Here is a 25943-nt window from a genome sequence, read left to right on the forward strand (position 1 = left end):
GCTGAGGAACATTTTTTTTCCCTCTTTTTTTTAACCTAAACTCTAATAAAACTCCTTAAGACCCTTGAATTAAACAATTAAACCTTAACCTAAGCTTATGTAAGCTATCAATTAAACAATTAAACACCTAGCCCAAGTCCATATAAGCTATGAATTAAAATGCTCTAATAAAACTCTTTAAAATCCTAACTCAAATCCATGTAAGCTATGAATTAAACAATTAAACGCGCTACCTGCTCGTTAAAATCCTAGCCCAAGCCCATGTAAATTACTAATAAAATTCTTCGAAACTCTAGCCAAGCCAATGTAACTTATGAATTAAACAATTACCTGCTCGTTAAAACCCTAGCCCAAGCCCATGTAAGTTACTAATAAAACTCCTCGAAACTCTAGCCCAAGCCAATGTAAGTTATGAATTAACGCTCGTTAAAACCCTAGCCCAAGCCCGTATAAGTTATTAATAAAACTCCTCGAAACCCTAGCCCAAACCAATGTAACTTGTGAATTAAACAATAAACGCGGCTCTGCATTTGAATTCAAACTCGTGATATTTACGCCGTTTTCTCAAATTCCTGCGGCGGCTACTATTCTGTATAGCAAAACCTTTTTCTTGATTAAAATTCAACCCATGACGAAGAAGCAAGTGAAGTACTGTGTGGTAATCTCATTCTGTTATTTATACATGCATCATTTTGTTTTTTATACACACAGAGTGATGATTTGCTAAAAAGATTGAATTTTTCAGGTGGATGCATTCACAGAATCAGAATCAGCGTTCAAGGGAAACCCAACTGCAGTTCAATTGGTGGCCACTGAGTTCAATCTCTCTGAGCTACATGTTTATTGACTTGGATTCGGCTAATCCCAGGTTTCACTCCTGTTGCTGAGGTTCACTTGCTTTTGATTCTACTTATTTTTTGGGTTTTTATGGTTCCCCCGGTGTTCAATTTTGGACATGTGTATTGGGTTTGTGTAAAGATTTGATCTTTTTTGTGGTAGTGGTCTTGAATTGAATTTATTTATTGGTCTTGTGTAGTGGGTTTGTGTAAAGATTTGATCTTTTTGGTGTAGCAGTCTTGAATTTGATTGGGGCAAAACAAAGTTGATTTGGACATTCAACGGGACGTAATAACGAATATGTCTGATATGTATATTAAACCCCTTTGTTGCCAAGGTTCAGTTACTATTGAGTCTTGTTCATTGTGTTAGTTTTTCTGATGCACACACTGGTTTCATATTTGATCCATTTGGAGCTTGTTCATTAATCTCGCTATTCTACTTTGTGACGTAGTATTTTGTGAATTCAGGCATCAACTAGAGGTGGCATCATAAAATTACATCTAGATGAGAGGAATCAAGGGTAATGCTCCAAAGGAAAGTTGTTATTGTGATGGAAGGTTCTCTCCTAGTTTAAATATGGAGGTATTCCTAGAATCTTGAGATCATTATATTGTATCTGTAGCAATTTACTTAACAAGTTTTTTACCATTTGCTACAGATATTTTTGATGAACACTACTTTCTTAAATGTGTTGTTGATATGCATTTCGTGCTAATGATTATTGATAAGTAGTACTTTTATAGTTCTCTTCGATAGATTGCTTGCAATTATCTAGTTGATTAATTAATGCAGCTGTGTTCACTCTTCCGAGTCACTCGAACTAAATTGAGTTGGTAAAGTGAGTATTTATGAGTCATTTTATTCAACATGTTCAATATATCTATTGTGAGGTATTATGCAAAGTATGGAAATTCGTAAATAATACTGGCAAAATTGTGCCAATATTATTTAGAGCACTTAACTTCACTTACGACCGAAAGAAAAGCCGTTGGTGACTATATTCTTGCCAAAATTCATATATAGTTGCTGATTGTATACTAGTTTTTAGAATATCAATTGATATTAATTTTATATTATATTCAATAATTGGCATTTCATTTAAAATGATAAGTATAATTTTGATTGGGATGACTGAAAATTTTCGATATTTATGACTATTATAATTTGGAAGGTTAATTTTGAATAGTTAGAAATCATTTCAAGAATTTATTCCTGTAGTTTATGTAATATGTGTCAATTCCTTTTTATGTATATTAAGACGTATGTCAAATGTTATTATATAAAAGTTTTCGTATTATTATATTTTGGTAGTTAATCTTTATAGCAAACAAATTTCAAATACGTATATTATTTACACATACATATTCAGAAGATATTAAAATAACAAGTAAGCTGCTCCAGAGCTCTTAACCCCAAACATGACGACTAGGAAAGAGCAAAATAAATATTTCTGTTCACATTTTGAACCTGCTGGACAAGTAAATTTTCTTTTAATTTTGAAACATGGATTAAGTTCTTATAAGTTCTTATTCATTTACTTTTGTGATGTAATTGGATCGAATTTTTTGTATATTATACCATGTGAAGCAAACACATGAATTTAGCTTTAAACATTTCAGGCCTGGTTCTCATTTCTATGTATACATGTTGGATGGTTTTATAATTAATATGCTCTATATGATATCATGATTTGATATTGTGTTTGTTTGATGTTTAATAAATGTTATCCAAACTTATCGCCTCTAGTTGGTAATGATGTAATTCGATACTCATAAGTTGTTTTTGATATCAATAATCAAATTTGTTTAGATATGTGCAATAGATCACTGTGAATATATGAGTAACAGGTTGTGTAGTGTAATAAGTGTGAGTGAAGAATCTTTGAATTTATAACTTAAATCCATTGATTTTAATTGCTAAGTTTAGAATGGAATGGTACTGTTAATGTCAAGTGTTCATTTCTTCTTATTTGTGTACAACTTTAATAACATGTCAGAATGCTATTAAGTATTATTCCACCAGTGCAAGAGTAATTCCTTTTCTAGGAAGCACGAGTGCGGGTGCGGGGGTGCGGGTGCGCGGTACGGGGATACGGGAATTCGTCAAATTCCAAAATATGGGGATACAAATACGGGGGGATACGGCAAATATTAAAATATTAAAAATAATATATATATATATATATATAAATAATATTAAATTTAGTGTTTTCCCCTCTTTCTTTGGCTACTGCAACTTTAGTAACATGCCTCCACAATGGGGATAAATATCAAGTTGGTGACTCGTTTCGTTCAGATGTATCAATTGAGTGATTGATTTCCAAATTGACTCAAATTAGACACTTATTAAAAAAATTTGTATCAAAAATATTACTCTATCGTTAGTCGAAATTTTGAAAGTACTATATATTAAGTTTCGCACATTTTTTATGAATGGTATTACATCTAAATGAAAAATTCCGAGTTCTAGTATTTTAGATAATATTTTTAGATTTTTAAAAATTTATCTCCTATTTATTTTTATTTAAATCAAATAAAACAATTAAAAAATTAAAAATAAATAGTTGATAAAATTTTAAAAATCTAAAAATATTAGCAAAAATAGTAGGCCTCGGAATTTTTCATTTGGATGTAATACCATTCATAAAAAATGTGTGAAACTCAATATATAATATTTTCAAAATTTCGACTAACGATAGAATAATATTTTTGATACAAATTTTTCTAATGAGTGTCTAATTTGAGTCAATTTGGAAACCAGTCACTCAATTGATACATTTGGATGAAACGAGTCACGAAGTTGATATTTATCCCCTCCACAATGTGTTTTCTTCCACTGGAATACTTTGTGATGGTTGGTTGACAAAATTAGAGCCTCCTGTACTTGTAGTTGTAGCCGAGTTTGACATGAACTCCATTACTGAATAAGATTGCAAGCAACTGAAATTAATAATATTCTCTTGCGACAAGTAAATCAAGCTGTATAACAGTTCCTAAATTATTGCAATTTACCATTTATAACTCAAGCTTAACACATTGTCAAAATATAAATCAAATCTTCCATATATAATATAACCAACCAAATCAAATCTTCCATATATAACAAACCAAATCTTTTAAAATTCAAAAATCAAAATGTATCAGAGATATATACTAATACCAGTATACCACATAACCCCAAATCACCAATTAATCAATCATACCATACCAAAGATATAAATCACGAGCAATTATATATACATAGAATCTATAGACACACGAGTAGATATACAAAAACACACTTACCAAACGAAATAGTTGAGCTGGAGATCTTGATTTGATTGAAGATTGATGATTGAAGTTGAGCTGGAGTCGATTTGATTGAAGATTGATGATTGAAGTTGAGCTGGAGTCGCCGCCTCTCTTCTCTCTCGTACACAAACCTAATTTTGACCCCAGACCCCTCTTTTCTTTTCTTTTGACCAGGTTATTTTAAGTTTTTATTTTTAAAAAAAAGTTGTTCAAAATTACAATTCGTGCCACTCCCGCACCCCCGTTCCCGCACCCCCGCGTATCCCCCTCGCTGCCTCCACCGATACGCCACGTGGCGTATCCCGTGCGTATCCCGCCGCACCCCCGCACCCCTACGTGTCCCATTCGCAGTTCTTCTCCTCTTTGGAGTATCCCTGCTTTCTAGTTCCTTTTCCTTAGAATTTTTGATAGCTTCCGGGGGCGTAGAAAGCTTATTCATGTACAGAGTTTGTTAAGTATCAGCTCAATAGAGGTAGTTAGGAGTTAAAGTAAATGCCTTGTCATCATGTACATACGGGGTTGTTCAAATTGTGCAAGATAGGACTTAAAAGAACTTTTTCTTTGAGCTAATTACGTGCACCCACAAGGTTCCCTTAATTGCCAGAAGGAAAACATAATAAGAGTTGCTCGATGAAAAATTCCCATGTTATAACCGATTGCTTTGCTCGTGAGGTTTGAAACCAAATGTCCTATCCTAGTGCAATGTTGCATATATAGGACAGTAAGTTGAGCCCCAAATAATATATGTCAGTATTAGTTATGACACCCACAAGCGAAACACTAATCAGATTACGAAAACCTTTATATTCCGGGGGTGGTGTAGGCATACAGTGACTAGACTCAGATGAGTCAACTCTGAACAGGAAAACAAATAAGATTGTATTTTGTAGGCACTGGATGTACGATTATGAAGTTCCAGTTCCCTAACTCCAGTGTTTGATATGTTTTCAACCCAAATATCTATATCTGAATAGAGATAAAGAGGCATATCATTAGGAATGCAAAGAATAAACTCTAATATGAGACCATTACGAGATAAAAGAATACTGCTGACAGTTCTTGAAAATTCATATAGTTTAGTTTCTTTACTTCTGAAAGGAAACCTTTGAGAAAGCCGGTTGAAGAAAAGGTCATCAAAAACTAGGTGTGTGTGCATTTCCCATTTACCCCTCCATGTTTTTGAGAGTATGCTCATTCTTGTTACATAGTCAACTAGTAATCGCTTTTGAATAAGGTCTAGTAAGTCACTAGGCATGTCACTAATAATATCAACCGCGTCTTCACAATCAAGTCGTCTTGTGTTAGCATTACTAGTCATATCTCTGAATATTAGAAGAAGTAAGAACTAAACTGAAAAAATTTTCAAACAATAATACTATAATATAAATATAATTAAGTATATTTGTAGTGGTCAACTGGGTAGCAGCAATAAATCAAATTTATCGTAGCACAAAATTTAAAGAACATTTATCCATAAGAGCCATATATCATATATGTAAATAATTCAACTAAAACATTATCACACTTGGAAAAAAGTGGCAAAATCATTTTCGTATATATTAGCGAAAGTTTAACAGTTAATTAAAACCCCTAAATCAAAGATAGAAAAAGATTATGTGAGATATCAACATACATAAAAACATTGATTTATTCAAAAAGTTGTTGATTCATATATATATACACACACATACATATATTTAAACATATATATATATTTGATACATGTATTGGTGGGAGTGAGACATTATGAGTGTGGCGGAATGAGGAAAGAAATGTGAGGATTAGTGATACAACCCTAATTCTTAATTATGTAATCTGTATAACGATGTCGTGTAATCAGTTGACTACAAGATATTTGCATATGCTAGAAAACCGTATCGTATGGAACAGAACATTCTAAAATGGCTAAACACAAAACTGTTTAAGGATAATATTTACAAATCATTTTTATTTATTTATTTCCATTTTAGGGGCAGTATGGTGATACTCGTGTACAGGGAAACAACTATCAACATATGTAGACATTCCCCTGCCTAAATAACAACCTGCCTCCAAAATGGAAATAAATATAAAAAGAAATGTTTTGTAGATGTTATCCTTAAATGATGTCGTGTTTAGCCATTCTAGAATGTTCCTTTTCATATGATGCCGTTTTCTAGCATATGCAAATAATTTGCAGTCAAATGATTACATGACGTCGTTATAGAGATTACATAATTAAGAATTAGGATTGTATCGCTAATTCTCACATTCTTTCCTCACTCCGCCGCGCTCATGTTGTCTCACTCCCAGCAAAGGTATCAAATGTTTATATATATTTATGTGTGTCTGTGTGTATTTGAATCATTGTTTTTTTGAATATATCAATGTCTTTATGTATATTGATATCTCACATAATATTTTTTTCCATTTTTGCTATGGGTTTTAATTAATTGTTGAAGTTTCGCTAATATATATGAAAATGGTTTTGGCACTTTTTTCCATATGTGATAATGGTTTAGTTGAATTGTTTACATACTCGGCTGTGATGCATAAATGTTCATTAATATCGGTACTATGATAAGTTTGATTAATTTTGACTACCCAGTTGGTCACTATATATTGTAGGATTACTGTTTGTAAAATTCTTTTCAGTTTGATTATTACTTCTTTTAAGTATTCAGAGATATGGCCAGTGATGCTAACACAAGACGGCTTGATTGTGGAGACGCAGTTGATATTATCAGTGACTTGCCCAGTGACTTATTAGACCTTATTCTAAAGCGATTGCTGGTTGACTGTGTAGGAAGAATGTGCATTCTTTCAAAAACATGGAGGGGTAAATGGGAAATGCACCCACACCTAGTTTTTGATGACCTCTTTCTTCAACCGGCTTTCTCAGAGGTTTCCTTCCAGAAGTAGAGAAAGTAAACTATATGAATTTTCAAGAACTGTCAGCAGTAGTCTTTTATCTCTTAGTGGTCTCATTTTGAAGTTTGTTCTTTGCATTCCTCATGATTTGTTTCTTCATCTCTATTTAGATATAGATATTTGGATTAAAAACATAACAAACAATGGAGTTAGGGAATTGCAACTTCATAATCGTACATTGAGCATCTTATTTGTTTTCCTGTTCAGAGTTGACTCATTTGATTCTAAGTTGTTGTATGCTCACACCACCCCGGAAATTTGAAGACTTTTGTAATCTGATTACTGTTTTGCTTGTGGGTGTCATAATTACAACTGACATTTCATTTGGGGCTCAACTTATTGACTTACATTTGCAACGTTGCATTGGGATTGAACTTTTGGGATGTCAATATAAATATTATATCAATCTCACTTTTCTGAGTATTAGCCATTGTGATGTAATTGGATCAAATTTCTTGTATATAATCCCATGTGAAGCAAACACACGAATTTAGCTCTATACATTTCAGGCCTGGTTCTCATTTCTATGTATACAACTTGGATAGTTTTATGATTAATATGCTCGATATGATTTTAATAAATGTTATCCAAACTAATTGCCTCTGGTTGGTAATGATGTAATTCGATTTTCATAGGTTGTTTTTGATATCAATAATCAAATTTTTGAGATATGTGCAACAGATCACTGTGAATATATGTGTAACAGGTCACTGTGAAGTGTAATAAGTGTGAGTGAAGTATGTTTAAATTTATAACTCAAGTCCAATGATTTAATTGCTAATTTGAGAATGGAATGGTACTGTTTATGTCAAGTGTTCATTTTCATCTTATTTGTGTACAACTTTAATAACATGTCAGAATGCTATTAAGTATTATTCCACCAGTCCAAGAGTAATTCCTTTTCCTTAGAATTTTCGATAGCTTCCCGAGGGCGTAGAAGGCTTATTAATATACAGATTTTGTTAAGTATAAGAGCATCTCCAATAGCCTCCTCATAGTGACTCTTAAATTAAAATTTGAGGAGGATGAGATTTTTGCTTGCTCCAATAGGCTCTTAGTTGCTCTTAAATTTACTAAATTTCTCCTCTCTCTCCTCACTTTTAAGAGCTACTAGTCACTCTTAACTAATATTTTATAATATAGTTGTAAGCACACATTCTCTCTCCATCCACTTTCTTTTGTACTTTTATGCACATGACTTGCTTTTAATAATATAAAAACAAAATAAGGAGTGAACATAGGAGTATTGTTGGAGTTGAACCCACTTTAAATCACTAAGAGCCAATAATTTATATTATATTTAAGAGTGGGTTAGGAGACTATTGAAGATGCTCTAAGCTCAATAGAAGTAGTCTGGTGTTAAGTAAATTCCTTGTCATCATGTGAAAAGAACTTTTTCTTTGAGGTAATTACCTTCACGCACAAGGTTCTCTTATTTGCCAGAAGAAAATAATAAGAGTTCCGCGATGAAAAATTCCCATGTCATAATGGATTGCTCCGCTCGTAAGGTTTGAAATCAAATGTTCAATCACACTACAACGCTACATATATAGGTTAGTAAGTTGAGCCCAAATGATGTCAGTATTAATTATGACACCCACAAGCGGAACACTATTCAGATGACGGAAACCTTCATATTTCGGGGGTGGTGTAGGCATACAGTGACTTAGATCAGATGAGTCAATTCTGAAGATGAAAACAAATAAGATGGTATTTTGTAGGCACTGGTTGTACGATTGTGAAGTTTCACTTCCCTAGCTCCACAGTTTGATATGTTTTTAATCCAAATATCTATATCTGAATAGAGATGAAGAGGCAGATCATTAGGATTGCAAAGAATAAACTTCAATATGAGACCTCCACGAGATAAAAGAATACTGCTGCCGGTTATTAAAAATTCATATAGTTTAGTTTCTCTAATTCTGAAAGGAAACCTCTGAGAAAGCCGGTTGAAGAAAAGGTCATCAAAAACTAGGTGTGAGTGCATTTCCCATTTACCCCTCTATGTTTTTGAGAGAATGCTAATTCTTGCTACACAGTCAACCGGCAATCACTTTTGAATTAGGTCTAGTAAGTCACTGGGCATGTCACTTTTGAATTAGACCTTATTCTAAAGCGATTGCCGGTTGACTGTATTGCAAGAATGTGCATTCTCTCAAAAACATGGAGGGGTAAATGGGAAATGCACCCACACCTAGTTTTTGATGACTTTTTCTTCAACCGGCTTTCTGAGAGGTTTCCTTCCAGAAGTAGAGAAACTAAACTATATGAATTTTCAAGAACCGTCAGCAGTAATCTTTTATCTCGTAGTGGTCTCATATTGAAGTTTGTTCTTTGCATTACTCATGATTTGTTTCTTCATCTCTATTTAGATATTTGGATAAAAAACATAACAAACAATGGAGTTAGGGAAGTGCAACTTCATAATCGTACATTGAGTGCCTACAAAATACCATCTTATTTGTTTTCCGGTTCAGAGTTGACTCATTTGATTCTAAGTTGTATGCTCACACCACCCTAGAAATTTGAAGACTTCCGTAATCTGATTACTGTTTTGCTTGTGGGTGTCATAATTACAACTGACATTTCATTTGGGGCTCAACTTATTGACCTACATTTGCAAGGTTGCATTGGGATGTCAATATAAATATTATATCAATCTCACTTTTCTGAGTATTAGCCATTGTGATGTAATTGGATCAAATTTCTTGTATATAATCCCATGTGAAGCAAACACATGAATTTAGCTCTATACATTTCAGGCCTGGTTCTCATTTCTATGTATACAACTTGGATAGTTTTATGATTAATATGCTCGATATGATTTTAATAAATGTTATCCAAACTAATTGCCTCTAGTTGGTAATGATGTAATTCGATTTTCATAGGTTGTTTTTGATATCAATAATCAAATTTTTTAGATATGTGCAACAGATCACTGTGAATATATGCGTAACAGGTCAGTGTGAAGTGTAATAAGTGTGAGTGAAGTATGTTTAAATTTATAACTCAAATCCAATGATTTAATTGCTAATTTGAGAATGGAATGGTACTGTTTATGTCAAGTGTTCATTTTCTTCTTATTTGTGTACAACTTTAATAACATGTCAGAATGCTATTAAGTACTATTCCACCAGTCCAAGAGTAATTCCTTTTCCTTAGAATTTTCGATAGCTTCTTGGGGGCGTAGAAGGCTTATTAATATACAGATTTTGTTAAGTATAAGCTCAATAGAAGTAGTCCGGTGTTAAGTAAATTCCTTGTCATCATGTACATACGGGGTTGTTCCAAATTGTGCAACATAGGACTAAAAAGAACTTTTTCTTTGAGGTAATTACCTTCACGCTCAAGGTTCTCTTATTTGCCAGAAGAAAATAATAATAAGAGTTCCGCGATGAAAAATTCCCATGTCATAATAGATTGCTCCGCTCGTAAGGTTTGAAATCAAATGTTCAATCACACTACAACGTTGCATATATAGGTTAGTAAGTTGAGCGCAAATGATGTCAGTATTAATTATGACACCCACAAGCGGAACACTATTCAGATTACGGAAACCTTCATATTTCGGGGGTGGTGTAGGCATACAGTGACTTAGATCAGATGAGTCAATTCTGAACATGAAAACAAATAAGATGGTATTTTGTAGGCACTGGTTGTACGATTGTGAAGTTTCACTTCCCTAACTCCACAGTTTGATATGTTTTTAATCCAAATATCTATATCTGAATAGAGATGAAGAGGCAGATCATTAGGATTGCAAAGAATAAACTTCAATATGAGACCTCCACGAGATAAAAGAATACTGCTGCCGGTTATTGAAAATTCATAAAGTAAGTTTAGTTTCTCTAATTCTGAAAGGAAACCTCTGAGAAAGCCGGTTGAAGAAAAGGTCATCAAAAACTAGGTGTGAGTGCATTTCCCATTTACCCCTCTATTTTTTTGAGAGAATGCTCATTCTTGCTACACAGTCAACCGGCAATCACTTTTGAATTAGGTATAGTAAGTCACTGGGCATGTCACTTTTGAATTAGACCTTATTCTAAAGCGATTGCCGGTTGACTGTATTGCAAGAATGTGCATTCTCTCAAAAACATGGAGAGGTAAATGAGAAATGCACCCACACCTAGTTTTTGATGACCTTTTCTTCAACCGGCTTTCTGAGAGGTTTCCTTCGAGAAGTATAGAAACTAAACTATATGAATTTTCAAGAACCGTCAGCAGTAATCTTTTATCTCATAGTGGTCTCATATTGAAGTTTGTTCTTTGCATTACTCATGATTTGTTTCTTCATCTCTATTTAGATATAGATATTTGGATTAAAAACATATCAAACAATGGAGTTAGGGAAGTGCAACTTCATAATCGTACATTGAGTGCCTACAAAATACCATCTTATTTGTTTTCCGGTTCAGAGTTGACTCATTTTCCATAATTTAATTAGTGTTTCACTTGTGGGTGTCATAATTACTACTGCCATATCATTTGGGGCAAAACTTATGGACCTACATTTACAACGTTCATCATTTGCGTACTAATGTCTTCTGTTAACCTTGTATGTAGGAACCTGATGTGAAGTGGTAGTATGTTATGCACAAGGTGGAAACCTGGGAACGTATGGTGTCATCGGTTACACAATATTTGCAATCACTACACTTGATTGGCATGGCTTTTGACCAACTCGAAACTGTGGAATTATATGGAGTGAATCTTTCGTTTGAACTTCAGTCCATAAAGCTTTTGCTTGCATCTTCTCCTTCGCTTAAATTGATGAGAATTTATTACATGATTCATGACCATGAAGAAGCGTTCAGGGTTTCGCAAGAGTTAATGAGGTTCGCTCGAGCATCCCAACTGCAGAGATTATATGGAAGTAACTAGACGTATTGGTAGGTTTGATTTGGAAGTTAACGTTGAACCATATGAACTCCTTGGGATTGTTTATTTTGTGGTTGCGGAATCAGACCCCTCTTCGTGGCTCTAGAACTTGAGATCTTTTTTCTGGATTTATTATGTTTAATTTCAATGACAGCAAAGTTTTTAGTATACTTATATATTCTGGGTTTATTTAAGTTTTTGGTTTAATGGCGTTCATGTTTAGAGTTCCGTAAACTGGAGGCCACACATGTAGTCATGGTTGCTCCTCTATTTGGCAATCATATTTTAGGTGCTCTCTTGAGTGTAATTGTTTATTTGTTTGTCATATTTTGATGGTTTAACTCTGACTGTCCTTCCTCGAAACTAAAATGCCTTGAACTAGCAGTCACTCTTGTTTTCGGAAGTCGGAGTGTTGCTCTGTTTGACCCACCCTGTTCTGTACTTTTTCCGATCTTGGGTGTTGCTTTGTTTGCGCCCCATTGTTACAAGCATCAGGTCCTTACGGAAGAGGAAGTGCTTATCTAAAAGCTGAACATTTGTCTTCACTGATGGAAGTTTCTCTCTTTGTATGCTGTTTATTCTGGAACAGCTATATAGAATAGCACATTTACTGACATTACTTTGAAATTCTCTTATCCTTTTCTTGGTATGTTTAAACCCCTATGGAAGTCTTTATTATTTTCACGAAATGGTTGATTGCAGAAATTTTAATGCACGTCTCTCCCTGGGATTTGAACATGCAACCCTCACAGTTTTACACAAAAAATATTCACTACGCCACTAAGAAGTCTCCTTTGGTACTATTTATTTGGAATATCAGTTTTGTCATTTCAGTTTCTCGAAAGAAAAAACATATCTACTTGCCATGTTTCTTATATGTAAATCTTGCCTGCTATTTGCTCATGTGTTGGTAGTTGTGGACCAATTTGACGGGTCTTGAGTTTAACTGTCACAATTTTCAAAAAAAAAAGTTCTCAGATATTATTGCGGGAGAAGATGATCATCACCTACCACCTTACAATCCAAAACATTAGATTGCGCATCGTTTATCCTCTTTTTCTTCTTAACCATCTATTGTTTTAAGACCTAAACGCTATTTCATGTAGATTTTTTCAGGTGGATGCATTCACAGAATCAGCGTTCAAGGGAAACCCAGCTGCAGTTTGTTTGTTAGAAGAGGAAAAAGATGAGAAATGGCTACAATTGGTGGCCACTGAGTTCAATCTCTCCGAGACATGTTTCTTGACTAGGATTGACTTGGATTCGCCTAATCCCAGGTTTCACCTCACATGGTTCACTCCTGTTGCTGAGGTTCACTTGCTCTTGATTCTTGTCTGTTTTTTGGGGTTTTATGATTCCCCGGGTGTCGAATTCTGGTCTTGGGTATTGGGTTTGTGTAAAAATTTGATCTTTTTGGTGGTAGCGGTCTTGAATTGAATTTGTGTATTGGGGTTGCTTAAAGATTTGATCTCTTTGGTGTTAGCAGTCTTGAATTTAACATGGGGCAATATAAAGTTGATTTAGACATTCAAGCGGACGTAATAACAAATAAGTATGATATGCATATTAAATCCCTTTGTTACTGAGGTTCAGTTACTATTGAGTCTTGTCCATCTTTTTTGGTTTTTGTGATTCCCCGGATGTCTAATTTTGATCTCGTTAGTAGCTCATTTATTTGTGTATTGGGTTTACGTAAAGATTTGATCTTTTTGGTGTTACTGGTCTTGAATTTGAATTTGGACAAAATAAAGTGATTTAAAAAAGTTAGTTTGGAGTTTGGACACTCAAGCTGAATATTCCCGCAAAGATGGCTTTTCGAGTAAATTAAGTATGATATACATATTAAACCGCTTTAGTAATAATTTAAAATTCTAGTGGAGTTGGTAACTTGATAGATATTATGAACGTTCAATATGTTATTGCTTTGCTCATGTAATAGGTAAAGCATGAACAACCATGTCTTTTTTTAATCATGCCATATCACTGCTACTTTGTCAGTTGTCATTTTAATTGAATGTTGAATAAAACATGCATTATTAGACTATGTTTTATTGGATAGCCACAGGTGGTGGTTGCTTTATCTTCCCATCTGAAACGGGTCTAAGCAATCATATGTGTGATATCTAAAACTGATGAAGATAGTGGCTTTCTTTATATCAAATTTACCAATTGCTGGATAAGTCATTCGTAGCCGGCTTTTTATAGTTTACGAAGACTTGCTAGTTTTCATCTCTATGCATAATGTCTGCTTACAGGTTAAACTTTGTGGCCATGCAACTTTGGCGGCATCCCACTTCATCTTCTCATCTGGTTTGGTGAAAGTGAATGTGATCGAGTTCATGACACTGTCTGGAGTTTTGACTGCTAGGAGTGTTTCAATGCCTGAAGTTTCTGTATTATCACAGTTGAAAAGTGATGGTTTCTGTACAGAGTTGGATTTTCCTGTCGTGCCACTGGTTGAATATACTTCTGCTGAGGTGTCTAACATTTCACAAAGTTTAAATGGCGCCTCTATTGTTGACATCAAGAAAAGGTCTACAGAAAAGGACTACAGAAGATGACCTCCTTGTATGTGTTTGGCTTTGCTCTAACATTTTGTTAATATCATTACCATGTGGATACATTCTTTTTGGAAATTGTTTATGATGGGGCTAACATATCTTAACAGTGAAATGTTATATACTACTTCCATTGTTTCTTGCTTTGGAAAAGTTAATATTTTGTATCTGAGGAATGTAAAAGTCATCTAAAAATGCAGGTTGTGCTCTCAGCTGGAAAGACTGTTGCAGAATTACAGCCGATGTTTGAAAAGATACAGAAACTTCCTTGCAGAGGAATGACAGTAACAGCGCTTGCTCCCTCTGAATCTGGGTTTGACATATACAGCCGCTTCTTTTGTCCTAAATATGGGATTAAGGAGGTAAACATTAAGCTAAATATCAGGATTCATTTATAATTTTCGAAACCTTTGGAGTTTTCTCATAGTCTTGCTACACTTGGTATGTGGTAGTGTCTTCATAACCTGTCTACCTTCCGGATACATTCTTGTCTTTCTTTTCTTATGTGTAGAATTCGGATATTCCATTTGTCCTCCACCCGCCTTTCATTATAGTTCATTTGCTAGATTATTTGTATAATGTTGAATCCAAAACTAAATTTAAATTGTCTATCCTTAGCCTCCTTGCTGCTTATTGTCTGTGGATATACAGGCACACGCTGTTTTAAGGGTGAAATTTAGTTGAATCCGGGTTTTCAATAGGGGTGCTAGTTTTTATGTCTTCCCCTATAGACTATAGTTACAGGCACCAGGTAATTAACTAAAGAAAAAGCTTATCTAAAAGTTGAACATCTGTCCTGAGTGCTGGGACTTGATACAATCGGTAACCTCTTTAATGCGTGCAATTTTATTTCAGGATCCTGTCACAGGCAGTGCACATTGTGCCTTGGCACCCTATTGGTGCCAAAAGCTGGGAAAAAGTGATCTTGTTGCATATCAGGTGATTGTCCTTAGTGCTCACTGCTCACTCTCTCTGCCTAATTCTATCAAATGTGTATGCACACACTGATTTGATATTTGATCCATTTGGAGCTTGTTCATTAAACTCACTATTCAACTTTGTGATGTAGTATTTCGTGAATTCAGGCATCAACTAGAGGTGGCTTCATAAGATTACATCTAGATGAGAGGAATCAAAGGGTAATGCTCCAAGGGAAAGCTGTTACTGTGATGGAAGGTTCTCTCCTAGTTTAAATATGGAGGTATTCCTAGAATGCCTAAAATGAACCGGGAGCTATTCATAATTAAAACATCAGAATCTTAAGATCATTATATTGTGTCTGTAACAGTTTACTTAACAAGTTTTTATAGCTATTTCTTGATGAACACTATTTTCTTAAATGTGTTGTTGATATGTGTTTCGTGCTAATGATTATTGATAAGTAGTACTTTTATAGTTCTCTTAGATATATTGCTTGCAATTATCTAGTTGATTAATTATTGCAGTTGTGTTCACTCTTCAGAGTCACTGAAACCAAATTGAGTTGGTAATCTGTTTGTTGGCCTGACAAGTAACATAAGTGAGTATTTATAAGTCATTTTATTCAACAAGTTCAATATATCTATTGCGAAGTATTGTGCAAAGTATGGAAATTCGTAAATAATACTGGCAAAATTGTGCCAATATTATTTAGATCACCTAACTTCACTTACGACCGAAAGAAAGCGTTGATGATTATATTCTTGCCAAGATTCATATATTTTTGCTGATTGTATACTAGCTTTTAGAATATGAATTGATATTGATTTTAAATTATATTTAATAATTGGGATTTCATTTAAAATGATAGTATAAATTTGATTGGGGTGACTGAAAATTTTCGATATTTATGACTATTTAAATTTGGAAGGTTAATTTTGAATATTTAGAAATTATTTCAAGAATTTACTCCGATAGTCCTATGTAAAATGTGTCAGTTCCGTTTTGCATATATTAAGACTTATGTCAAATGTAATTATAAAAGAGTTTTTGTATTATTATATTTTGGTAGTTAATTTTTATAGCTAACAAATTTCAAAAATATATATTATTTACACATACATCTTCAGAACATATTAAAATAACTAGTAAGCTGCTCCAGAGCTCTTCATCCCAAACATGACGACGACTAGGAAAGAGGAAAAAAAAATTCCAGTTCACATTTCGAACCTGCTGGACAAGTAAGTTTTCTTTTAATTTTCAAACATGGATTAACTTCTTATTCATTCATTTACTTTTGTAATGTAATTGGATCAAATTTCTTGTATATAATCCCATGTGAAGCAAACACATGAATTTAGCTCTATACATTTCAGGCCTGGTTCTCATTTCTATGTATACAACTTGGATAGTTTTATGATTAATATGCTCGATATAATACCATGATCTGATATTGCGTTTGTTGGATGTTTAATAAATGTTATCCAAACTAATTGCCTCTAGTTGGTAATGATGTAATTCGATTTTCATAGGTTGTTTTTGATATCAATAATCAAATTTTTTAGATATGTGCAACAGATCACTGTGAATATATACGTAACAGGTCAGTGTGAAGTGTAATAAGTATGAGTGAAGTATATTTGAATTTATAACTCAAATCCAATGATTTTAATTGCTAATTTGAGAATGGAATGGTACTGTTTATGTCAAGTGTTCATTTTCTTCTTATTTGTGTACAACTTTAATAACATGTCAGAATGCTATTTAGTATTATTCCACCAGTCCAGGAGTAATTCCTTTTCCTTAAAATTTTCGATAACTTCCCGGGGGCGTAGAAGGCTTATTAATATATAGATTTTGTTAAGTATCAACTCAATAGAAGTAGTCCGGTGTTAAGTAAATTCCTTGTCATCATGTACATACGGGGTTGTTCCAAATTGTGCAACATAGGACTAAAAAGAACTTTTTCTTTGAGCTAATTACCTTCACGCACAAGGTTCTCTTATTTGCCAGAAGAAAATAATAAGAGTTCCTTGATGAAAAATTCCCATGTCATAATCGATTGCTCCGCTCGTAAGGTTTGAAACCAAATGTTCAATCACACTACAACGTTGCATATATAGGTTAGTAAGTTGAGCCCAAATAATGTCGGTATTAATTATGACACCCACAAGCGAAACACTAATCAGGTTACGGAAACCTTCATATTTCGGGGGTGGTGTAGGCATACAGTGACTTAGATCAGATGAGTCAATTCTGAACATGAAAACAAATAAGATGGTATTTTGTAGGCACTGGATGTACGATTATGAAGTTTCACTTCCTTAACTCCACTGTTTGATATGTTTTTAATCCAAATATCTATATCTGAATAGAGATGAAGAGGCAGATCATTAGGATTGCAAAGAATAAACTTCAATATGAGACCTCCACGAGATAAAAGAATACTGCTTCCGGTTATTGAAAATTCATATAGTTTAGTTTCTCTACTTCTGAAAGGAAACCTTTGAGAAAGCCGGTTGAAGAAGAGGTCATCAAAAACTAGGTGTGAGTGCATTTCCCATTTACCCCTCCATGTTTTTAAGAGAATGCTCATTCTTGCTACACAGTCAACCGGCAATCACTTTTGAATTAGGTCTAGTGAGTCACTGGGAATGTCACTTTTGAATTAGACCTTCTTCTAAAGTGATTGCCGGTTGACTGTGTAGACATTCTCTCAAAAACATGGAGGGGTAAATGAGAAATGCACCAACACCTAGTTTTTGATGACCTTTTCTTCAACCGGCTTTCTCAGAGGTTTCCTTCCAGAAGTAGAGAAACTAAACTATATGAATTCTCAAGAACCGTCAGCAGTAGTCTTTTATTTCGTAGTGGTCTAATATTGAAGTTTGTTCTTTGCATTCCTCATGATTTGTTTCTTCATCTCTATTTAGATATAGATATTTGGATGAAAAACATAACAAACAATGGAGTTAGGGAAGTGCAACTTCATAATCGTACATTGAGTGCATACAAAATACCATCTTATTTGTTTTCCTGTTCAGAGTTGACTCATTTGATTCTAAGTTGTTGTATGTTCACACAACCCCGGAAATTTGAAGACTTCCGTAATCTGATTACTGTTTTGCTTGTGGGTGTCATAATTACAACTGACATAACATTTGGGGCTCAACTTACTGACCTACATTTGCAACGTTGCATTGGGATTGAACATTTGGGATGTCAATATAAATATTATATCAATCTCACTTTTCTGAGTATCACCCATTGTGGGGAAATTGATGGGCAATGGTTTGGATGCACCCGAAAGGTGATTGATTCTGTTCTCATGTTATATGGAGCGGCAAAGAGCATTGTGGATTTGGAAGAGCTAGTTGACAATATGCCTAGAATCCGTACTCTTCATCTTGATGGCTCTTTTCTTAAGGTAATTAAAGTGAACCTCGTAATCTCTCGTAATGAGACTGGTGAGATCTAATTCCCGAAATTCTGTTTTTGTTATAGTTTTTTCTACTGGGTATGAAAGACTTGCGGTCCTCTCTGTAAGTGATAATCACATTCCACCCACTCTGGCTTAGATTCTGCCTTGTTTTTCTTTCACTTATTCTCCAGCTATATTTGTTCCTACTTTCTCTTTATTAATCACGTCATAACAATGTCCTCATATTATCTGTAATAGCATTGTATTGTATTGTATTTGAGTCCTGATCTCTTTTTGTCGCAAGAGTTAATGAGGTTCCCCCGAGCATCCACAACTGCAGAGATTATATGGAAGTAACTAGCCGTATTGGTAGGTTCGTTTTGGAAGTTAATGTTGAACCATATGAACTCCTTGGGATTGTTTATTTTGTGGTTGCAGAATCAGAGACCCTTTTTGTTGCTCTTGAACGCGAGATCTTTTTCTGGGTTTATTAACTTCAATTTCAATGACAGCAAAGTTTTTGGTTTATTTATTTATTTATTTGTTCTGGGTTTTTCTTAAGTTTTTGGTTTAGATGGCTTTCATGTTTAGAGTCCCGTAAACTGTAGGCCACATGTAGTTCTCTATTTGACAATCATATTTTTGGCGTTACAAGCATCAGGTCCTTAAGTAACAGGAAGTTCTTATCTAAAAGCTGAACATTTTATATATAGACACAAAATTACACAAATATACGGAGAAAACACTCATTTGATCTAAAATAAATACAAATATTATAAGATAAAAAAAATACTATATATACAATTTGATAATATAGGTGTAACATAAATTATTATATACAATCTCGAGGTTGCGAAGTAGTTATAACTAATATCACTTCTACATTTTTCCCGAGTCAAAGAAATACCGTAAGGGAGGTATCTACTTTCCGCCTGTATTTTAAAATATTTAATGTATATTTATAAATTTTAATCTTCAACTTTTTTTAGATAATATATTAATTTAATATTTCAAACAAATAATGAGATTTTAACATATTTTGCCTACCGGATCAAACAGTACTTCAAATATCTCTAATTTATTAGAAACCTTTTTGATAAATTTTTACAAAACAATTTAAAAACTTATGTTTTTAAATAATAAGATAAGATATAATCATTAAAAAAATATTATATATTCATTATTTAGCAGTAAGTATCTGAAAATAAATTTAGCTAAATCATGAGTGACATATTTTTTTTCTTTTTTCAACGCAAACTCTAATAAAAATCGTTAAAACCCTAGCCCAAAAAAAAAAACAATTAAATACGATTTAATAAAAACTCCTTAAAACCTTAGCCCAACGCATCTATGCTATACTATTAAAGCCGAAACATTAAAAGTTTGGTCAGTCGGTACGCGGGCTTTTATACGGGCTTTTATAATTAGCAGGCTTCAAACAAAATTAGTGGGCTTCAAACAAAATATAAACAAATCAAAATATAAAACAAATATACGATCAAAACATAAAACAAATATAAAACCTATTTGACTATACCACAACTAAAATCAAACCTTAAAAAATATTATATTATTACAGCCGAAGCATTAAAAACTGTGTTGAACCTCGGTTACAAATGTGTTGAATGCACGATTTATTTACACGTTATTTTTAAAACTTTGATGTTTTTTCAATAATTTTCAATATGGGCCTATCTATATACCGATTATTCTTTTTAACTAAAATATGTTATTTTTTTTATATTTTCTAATTAAAAAAACTCTATTATTTAAAATAACATCGAAAAACATAGTAATTATCTTTTTAACTATAACACATTATCATTTTTATATATTCTGACTAAAAAACAGATACAATTAACACGGGCTACATATATCATAATTTTATTCTCACAATAATAATAGTTTACTATACTATTAAAGCCGAAACATTAAAAATTTGATCGGTCGGTAGTTGGGCCAAATTATGGGCTTACTTATATAATCAATTATCTTTTTAACTAAATCTATTATCTTTTTTTGTATTTTCTAACTAACAAAACTCAATTTCCAAAAATAATATTGGACAACATAGCAACTAGTCAACTACCCTTTTTAACTAAAAAATGTTAATTTTTCAGAATCCTAACTTAAAAATCGATTTTCCAAAAATAACACATGAAACATTCATATAAAAAAGATATTATATATCTAGAGAAGTGTTCTGGTACAAACTTACAAATGTTTTTTGTTCAACACATACATATAACTCGAGTTCAACATTTTTTAAGATATTTTGTTGAACATTGATTTAAATTGTGTTGAAGTAGTACATAAACTAATTTCTCAATGTAAGAACTAAGTTAAACGTATTATATAACCAATATTTATCTTTCTAGACTCTACCCAAACCCCAGAGATATAGTTTAACCATCTTTATAAATATATTCAACACAATGATAATTAATGTTCTACACCCAATGGTGAACCTCGGTTACAAATGTGTTGAATGCACGATTTATTTACACGTTATTTTTAAAAACTGTGATGTTTTTTCAATAATTTTCAATATGGATACTTTCGATAACTAAATATTAACACGTTTGGAGAATAAAAACATTCAAAAAAAAAAGTTTGTAACTTAAAAAATATTTTATTTGATCATATTCTATATATCTATATTATTATACTATTAAATCCGAAACATTGAAAGTTTGGTCGGTCAGTACTTGGTCAAAATACGGGCCTATCTATATACCAATTATTCTTTTTAATTAAAACTAGCTTATAGCCCGTGCAAGGCACGGGAGCTTTTTAATTATTTATAAACCTTTTAAATACATTTTAAATGGTGTGAAAAAATTTAATTTATAAATAATAAATTAAAATTGTATGTATCATGCCAAAGTATTAAATTATTATCAATTTTTAAATTATTTTAAGTAAAATATGTGACGCCAACTCTTATTAGATTATATTTATAAATGTCTTTTTATATTAGAATTATTATGTGATTAAAATATTTTTTAAAAAATTTTTATGGTTCGAGATTAAAATTGATAAACACAGTTTGTTTTGAATTAAGACGATGAATCATAAACATGTAATAAGATTGTAGAATTTGTTTTGGATTAAGAAAATTTTTTTGTATTCGTTCCTCACATAAATCGGGCTTATTAATTTTAGAATATATTAGATAAAAATAATTTTGTGACGACGCGATTTATATGATTCTACAAATAAAATTGGTAGAAAATATTTATTTTCGATTAAAAAAAATCATAAACAGGTGAAATATAGAATTTGTTTTGGATTCAGAAAAGGAATTATAAACATGGAATTATAAACATGCAAGTAGATATCAATTGTCTTATGGAACGGAAGTTAATTTTATTCTAATCTAACGGTGCTTATTTGTTCAATATACGATCCGATGGATAAATCTAATTTTGTGACGGTGCGATTTATACGATTCTACAATTAAAATTTGTAGGAAATATTTTTTTTGTATTAAAAAAAACCAAAAACACATGAAAGACGGAATTTGTTTTGGATTCAGAAAAGGAATTATAAACATGCAAGTAGATGTCAGTTTCCTTATAGAACAAAATTTAATTTTGTTCTAATCTAACGATGCTTATTTGTTCAATATACGATCCAACGGATGATAAGCTTTTGGACCATAAGACCATGCGACCAAATTATCTCCCTTACGCTTATTATATATAAGTATATAATATGTTATCTTTTTTTATATTTTCTAACTAAAAAAACTCCATCATTTAAAATTATATGGAGAAACATAGTAATTACCTTTTTAACTAAAACACATTATCTTTTTTATATTTTCTAACTAAAAAACAGATTTTCTACAATTAACATGAGCTACATATATAAAAATATAATATTATTATATATAATTATTAATAACTAACCTGTGATATTTTTCAACCAAAATACATTAACATTATTTTTAAATACACTAATGGACTCAATTTAAAAATAATATTATAAATCTATAATATACTATTATACTGTTAAATTCGAAACATGAAAAGTTCAGTTAGTCAGTAGGTCTGTCGAATTTGGTGAGCCATGTGGTATACGACCCACAACGTCTTTATTTATAACATGTTGTAATATATTTTTTATTATCAATTAAATTACCAAAACATTTAAGTTAGTATGATGGGTCGGTATTTAGTTTTACGCGTCTTTTTTAACTTAATATGTTCCATACTATATTATAAAGGGGTTTTCTCATAAATACCTAAGTCCAAAATTATTTTTGCAAAATTACTACATTTTTTGGAAAAATTATCAAATTTTTGAAAATATTTGCAAAAATACTGTATGCAACCTGTTGCCACCACATGCAACGATACTTGCAACCAGATGCAACCATATTTGCAACTCCTGGAGGCCAATTAACTAAAGTTGCACCTGTTTGCATCTAGCTTCAGACCGTATTTTTGCAAATATTTTCTAAAAAGTTAGTGTTTTTATAATTTTCTTAAAATATAGTAAAATCGCAAAAAAATTTAGAAAATGTAATATTTTTAATAAATTCTCTATTATTAATTATCAATAACGAAATATTAAAAGATTGATTGGTTTATTTATATCTGATTTTATAGATCTCTCTAAATTATAACATGAAAAACAAATGTATTTTAACATTCTCTGTAAAATATATATGTTCGACCTAATTTTTTATTAGCCATTTGACGAAATTAACTATTAAGAATTTATCATTTGTTAAATATAAAATTTATTTAATCATATTATTCTATCATAATTTTACTCTCAAAATAATATTAGTTTAAGTTAAAATATATACGATAAAATTACAAATATTATAACCGCCCGTGCATTGCACGGGTTATAAGCTAGTGTAAGTTGTGAATTAAATAATTAATGTCGTCTCTAATAAAATTACTTAAAACTCTAGCCCAAGCCCATGTAAGCTATGAATTAAATAATTAAAAGTGCTCTAATAAAACTCCTTAAAACTCTAACTCAAACTCATATAAGCTATGAATTAGACAATTAAACGCGCATGGCCCAAGCCCATGTAATCCGTTCTAATAAAACTCTTTAAAATCCTAACCCAAACCCATATAAGCTATAAGCTATAAATTAAATAATTTAAAGCGCTCTAATAAAACTCCTTAAAACCCTAGCCCAAGCCCACATAAGCTTTGAATTTAAATATTAAACGGGGCTACTACATTTCAATTCAAACTTGTGATTTACGCCATTTTCTCAAATGCCTGCGGCGGCTACTATTCTGTATTTCTGTATAGTAAACCCTTTTTCTTGATTAAAAATCAACCCATGACGAAGAAGCCTGTGTGGTAATCTCATTCTGTTAGTTATACATGCATCATTTTGTTTTTTACACACACATAGAGTGATGATTTGCTAAAAAGATTGAATTTTTCAGGTGGATGCATTCACAGAATCAGCGTTCAAGGGAAACCCAACTGCAGTTCAATTGGTGGCCACTGAGTTCAATCTATCTGAGAGACATGTTTCTTCACTAGGATTGACTTGGATTCGTCTTCACCTCAGATGGTTCACTCCTGTTGCCGAGGTTCACTTGCTTTTGATTCTTGTCTTATTTTTTAGGTTTTTATGATTCCCCCGGTGTTGAATTTTGGACTTGTGTATTGGGTTTGTGTAAAGATTTGATCTTTTTGGTGGTAGCGGTCTTGAATTGAATTTGTTTATTGGTCTTGTGTAGTGGGTTTGTGTAAAGATTTGATCTTTTTGGTGTAGCAGTCTTGAATTTGATTGGGGCAAAACAAAGTTAATTTGGACATTCAAGGGGAAGTAATAACGAAGATGTATGATATGCATGTCAAACCCCTTTGTTGCCAAGGTTCAGTTACTATTGAGTCTTGTTCATCGTTTTAGTTTTTCTGATGCACACACTGGTTTCATATTTGATCCATTTGGAGCTTGTTCATTAATCATCGCTATTCTACTTTGTGACGTAGTATTTTGTGAATTCAGGCATCAACTAGAGGTGGCATCATAAAATTACATTTAGATGAGAGGAATCAAAGGGTAATGCTCCAAAGGAAAGTTGTTATTGTGATGGAAGGTTCTCTCCTAGTTTATATATGGAGGTATTCCTAGAATCTTGAGATCATTATATTGTATCTGTAGCAGTTTACTTAACAAGTTTTTTTACCATTTACTGCATATATTTTTTGATGAACATTGAACACTACTTTCTTAAATGTGTTGTTGATATGCGTTTCGTGCTAATGATTATTGATAAGTAGTACTTTTATAGTTCTCTTCGATAGATTGCTTGCAATTATCTAGTTGATTAATTAATGCAGCGTATTCATGTACAGAGTTTGTTAAGTATCAACTCAGTGGAGGTAGTTAGGTGTTAAAGTAAATTCCTTGTCATCATGTACATACGTGGTTGTTCAAATTGTGCAAGATAGGACTTAAAAGAACTTTTTCTTTGAGCTAATTACCTGCACCCACAATGTTCCCTTAATTGCCAGAAGAAAAACATAATAAGAGTTGCTCGATGAAAAATTCCCATGTTATAACCGATTGCTTTGCTCGTAAGGTTTGAAACCAAATGTTCTATCCTAGTGCAATGTTGCATATATAGGTCAGTAAGTTGAGCCCCAAATAATATATGTCAGTATTAATTATGACACCCACAAGCGAAACACTAATCAGATTACGGAAACCTTTATATTCCGGGGGTGGTGTGGGCATACCGTGACTAGACTCTGATGACTCAACTCTGAACATGAAAACAAATAAGATGGTATTTTGTAGGCACTGGATGTACGATTATGAAGTTCCAGTTCCCTAACTCCAGTGTTTGATATGTTTTTAACCCAAATATCTATATCTGAATAGAGATGTAGAGGCAGATCATTAGGAATGCAAAGAATAAACTCTAATATGAGACCATTACGAGATAAAATAATACTGCTGACGGTTCTTGAAAATTCATATAGTTTAGTTTCTCTACTTCTGAAAGAAAACCTCTGAGAAAGCCGGTTGAAGAAAAGGTCATCAAAAACTAGGTGTGTGCGCATTTCCCATTTACCCCTCCATCTTTTGAGAGTATGCTCATTCTTGTTACACAGTCAACTGGTAATCGCTTTT

The 25943-nt window shown here is 32.6% G+C and overlaps 3 protein-coding genes across 12 annotated transcripts in view; all 3 read left to right on the forward strand.

The window, feature by feature from the left end:
* The first annotated feature begins 483 nt into the window (after positions 1-483).
* On the forward strand, positions 484-15816 carry LOC108213169 (uncharacterized). 9 transcript variants are annotated; one of them, XR_010290223.1, is made up of 11 exons: positions 485-658; positions 746-888; positions 1075-1174; positions 1308-1422; positions 11604-11875; positions 13025-13229; positions 14174-14395; positions 14677-14838; positions 15128-15227; positions 15332-15415; positions 15562-15615. XR_010290223.1 is itself a non-coding variant. In XM_064090158.1 (10 exons), the coding sequence occupies exons 5-10, from the start codon at positions 11631-11633 to the stop codon at positions 15667-15669; spliced, it is 1026 nt and encodes a 341-aa protein (XP_063946228.1). In that variant the 5' UTR covers positions 487-658; positions 746-888; positions 1075-1174; positions 1308-1422; positions 11604-11630; the 3' UTR covers positions 15670-15816. The 9 variants fall into 9 exon arrangements, 6 of the variants coding, with proteins under 6 accessions (XP_063946233.1, XP_063946230.1, XP_063946232.1 ...); XR_010290222.1 differs by having other exon boundaries at positions 15546-15598; XM_064090158.1 differs by lacking the exon at positions 15128-15227 and having other exon boundaries at positions 487-658; positions 15562-15816.
* Positions 15817-16007: 191 nt separating this feature from the next.
* LOC108213167 (uncharacterized) lies at positions 16008-19369 on the forward strand. The gene is made up of 3 exons (XM_064090164.1): positions 16008-18821; positions 18899-18936; positions 19120-19369. The coding sequence occupies exons 1-3, from the start codon at positions 18138-18140 to the stop codon at positions 19307-19309; spliced, it is 912 nt and encodes a 303-aa protein (XP_063946234.1). The 5' UTR covers positions 16008-18137; the 3' UTR covers positions 19310-19369.
* Positions 19370-24002: 4633 nt separating this feature from the next.
* LOC108213165 (uncharacterized) overlaps positions 24003-25943 on the forward strand; it is a 40992-nt gene continuing 39051 nt past the window's right edge. The window contains exons 1-4 of one of the 2 annotated variants that reach the window (XM_064090157.1): positions 24003-24151; positions 24241-24390; positions 24579-24678; positions 24813-24928. In XM_064090157.1, the coding sequence (XP_063946227.1) occupies positions 24923-24928 (6 nt within the window). In that variant the 5' untranslated portion in view covers positions 24003-24151; positions 24241-24390; positions 24579-24678; positions 24813-24922. The remainder of the gene's footprint in view (positions 24152-24240; positions 24391-24578; positions 24679-24812; positions 24929-25943) is intronic. The other variant, XM_064090156.1, reaches the window with a different exon arrangement.

The sequence above is a fragment of the Daucus carota genome, chromosome 3 (genome assembly GCF_001625215.2).
Source record: "Daucus carota subsp. sativus chromosome 3, DH1 v3.0, whole genome shotgun sequence".
NCBI classification, from domain to species: Eukaryota; Viridiplantae; Streptophyta; class Magnoliopsida; order Apiales; family Apiaceae; genus Daucus; species Daucus carota.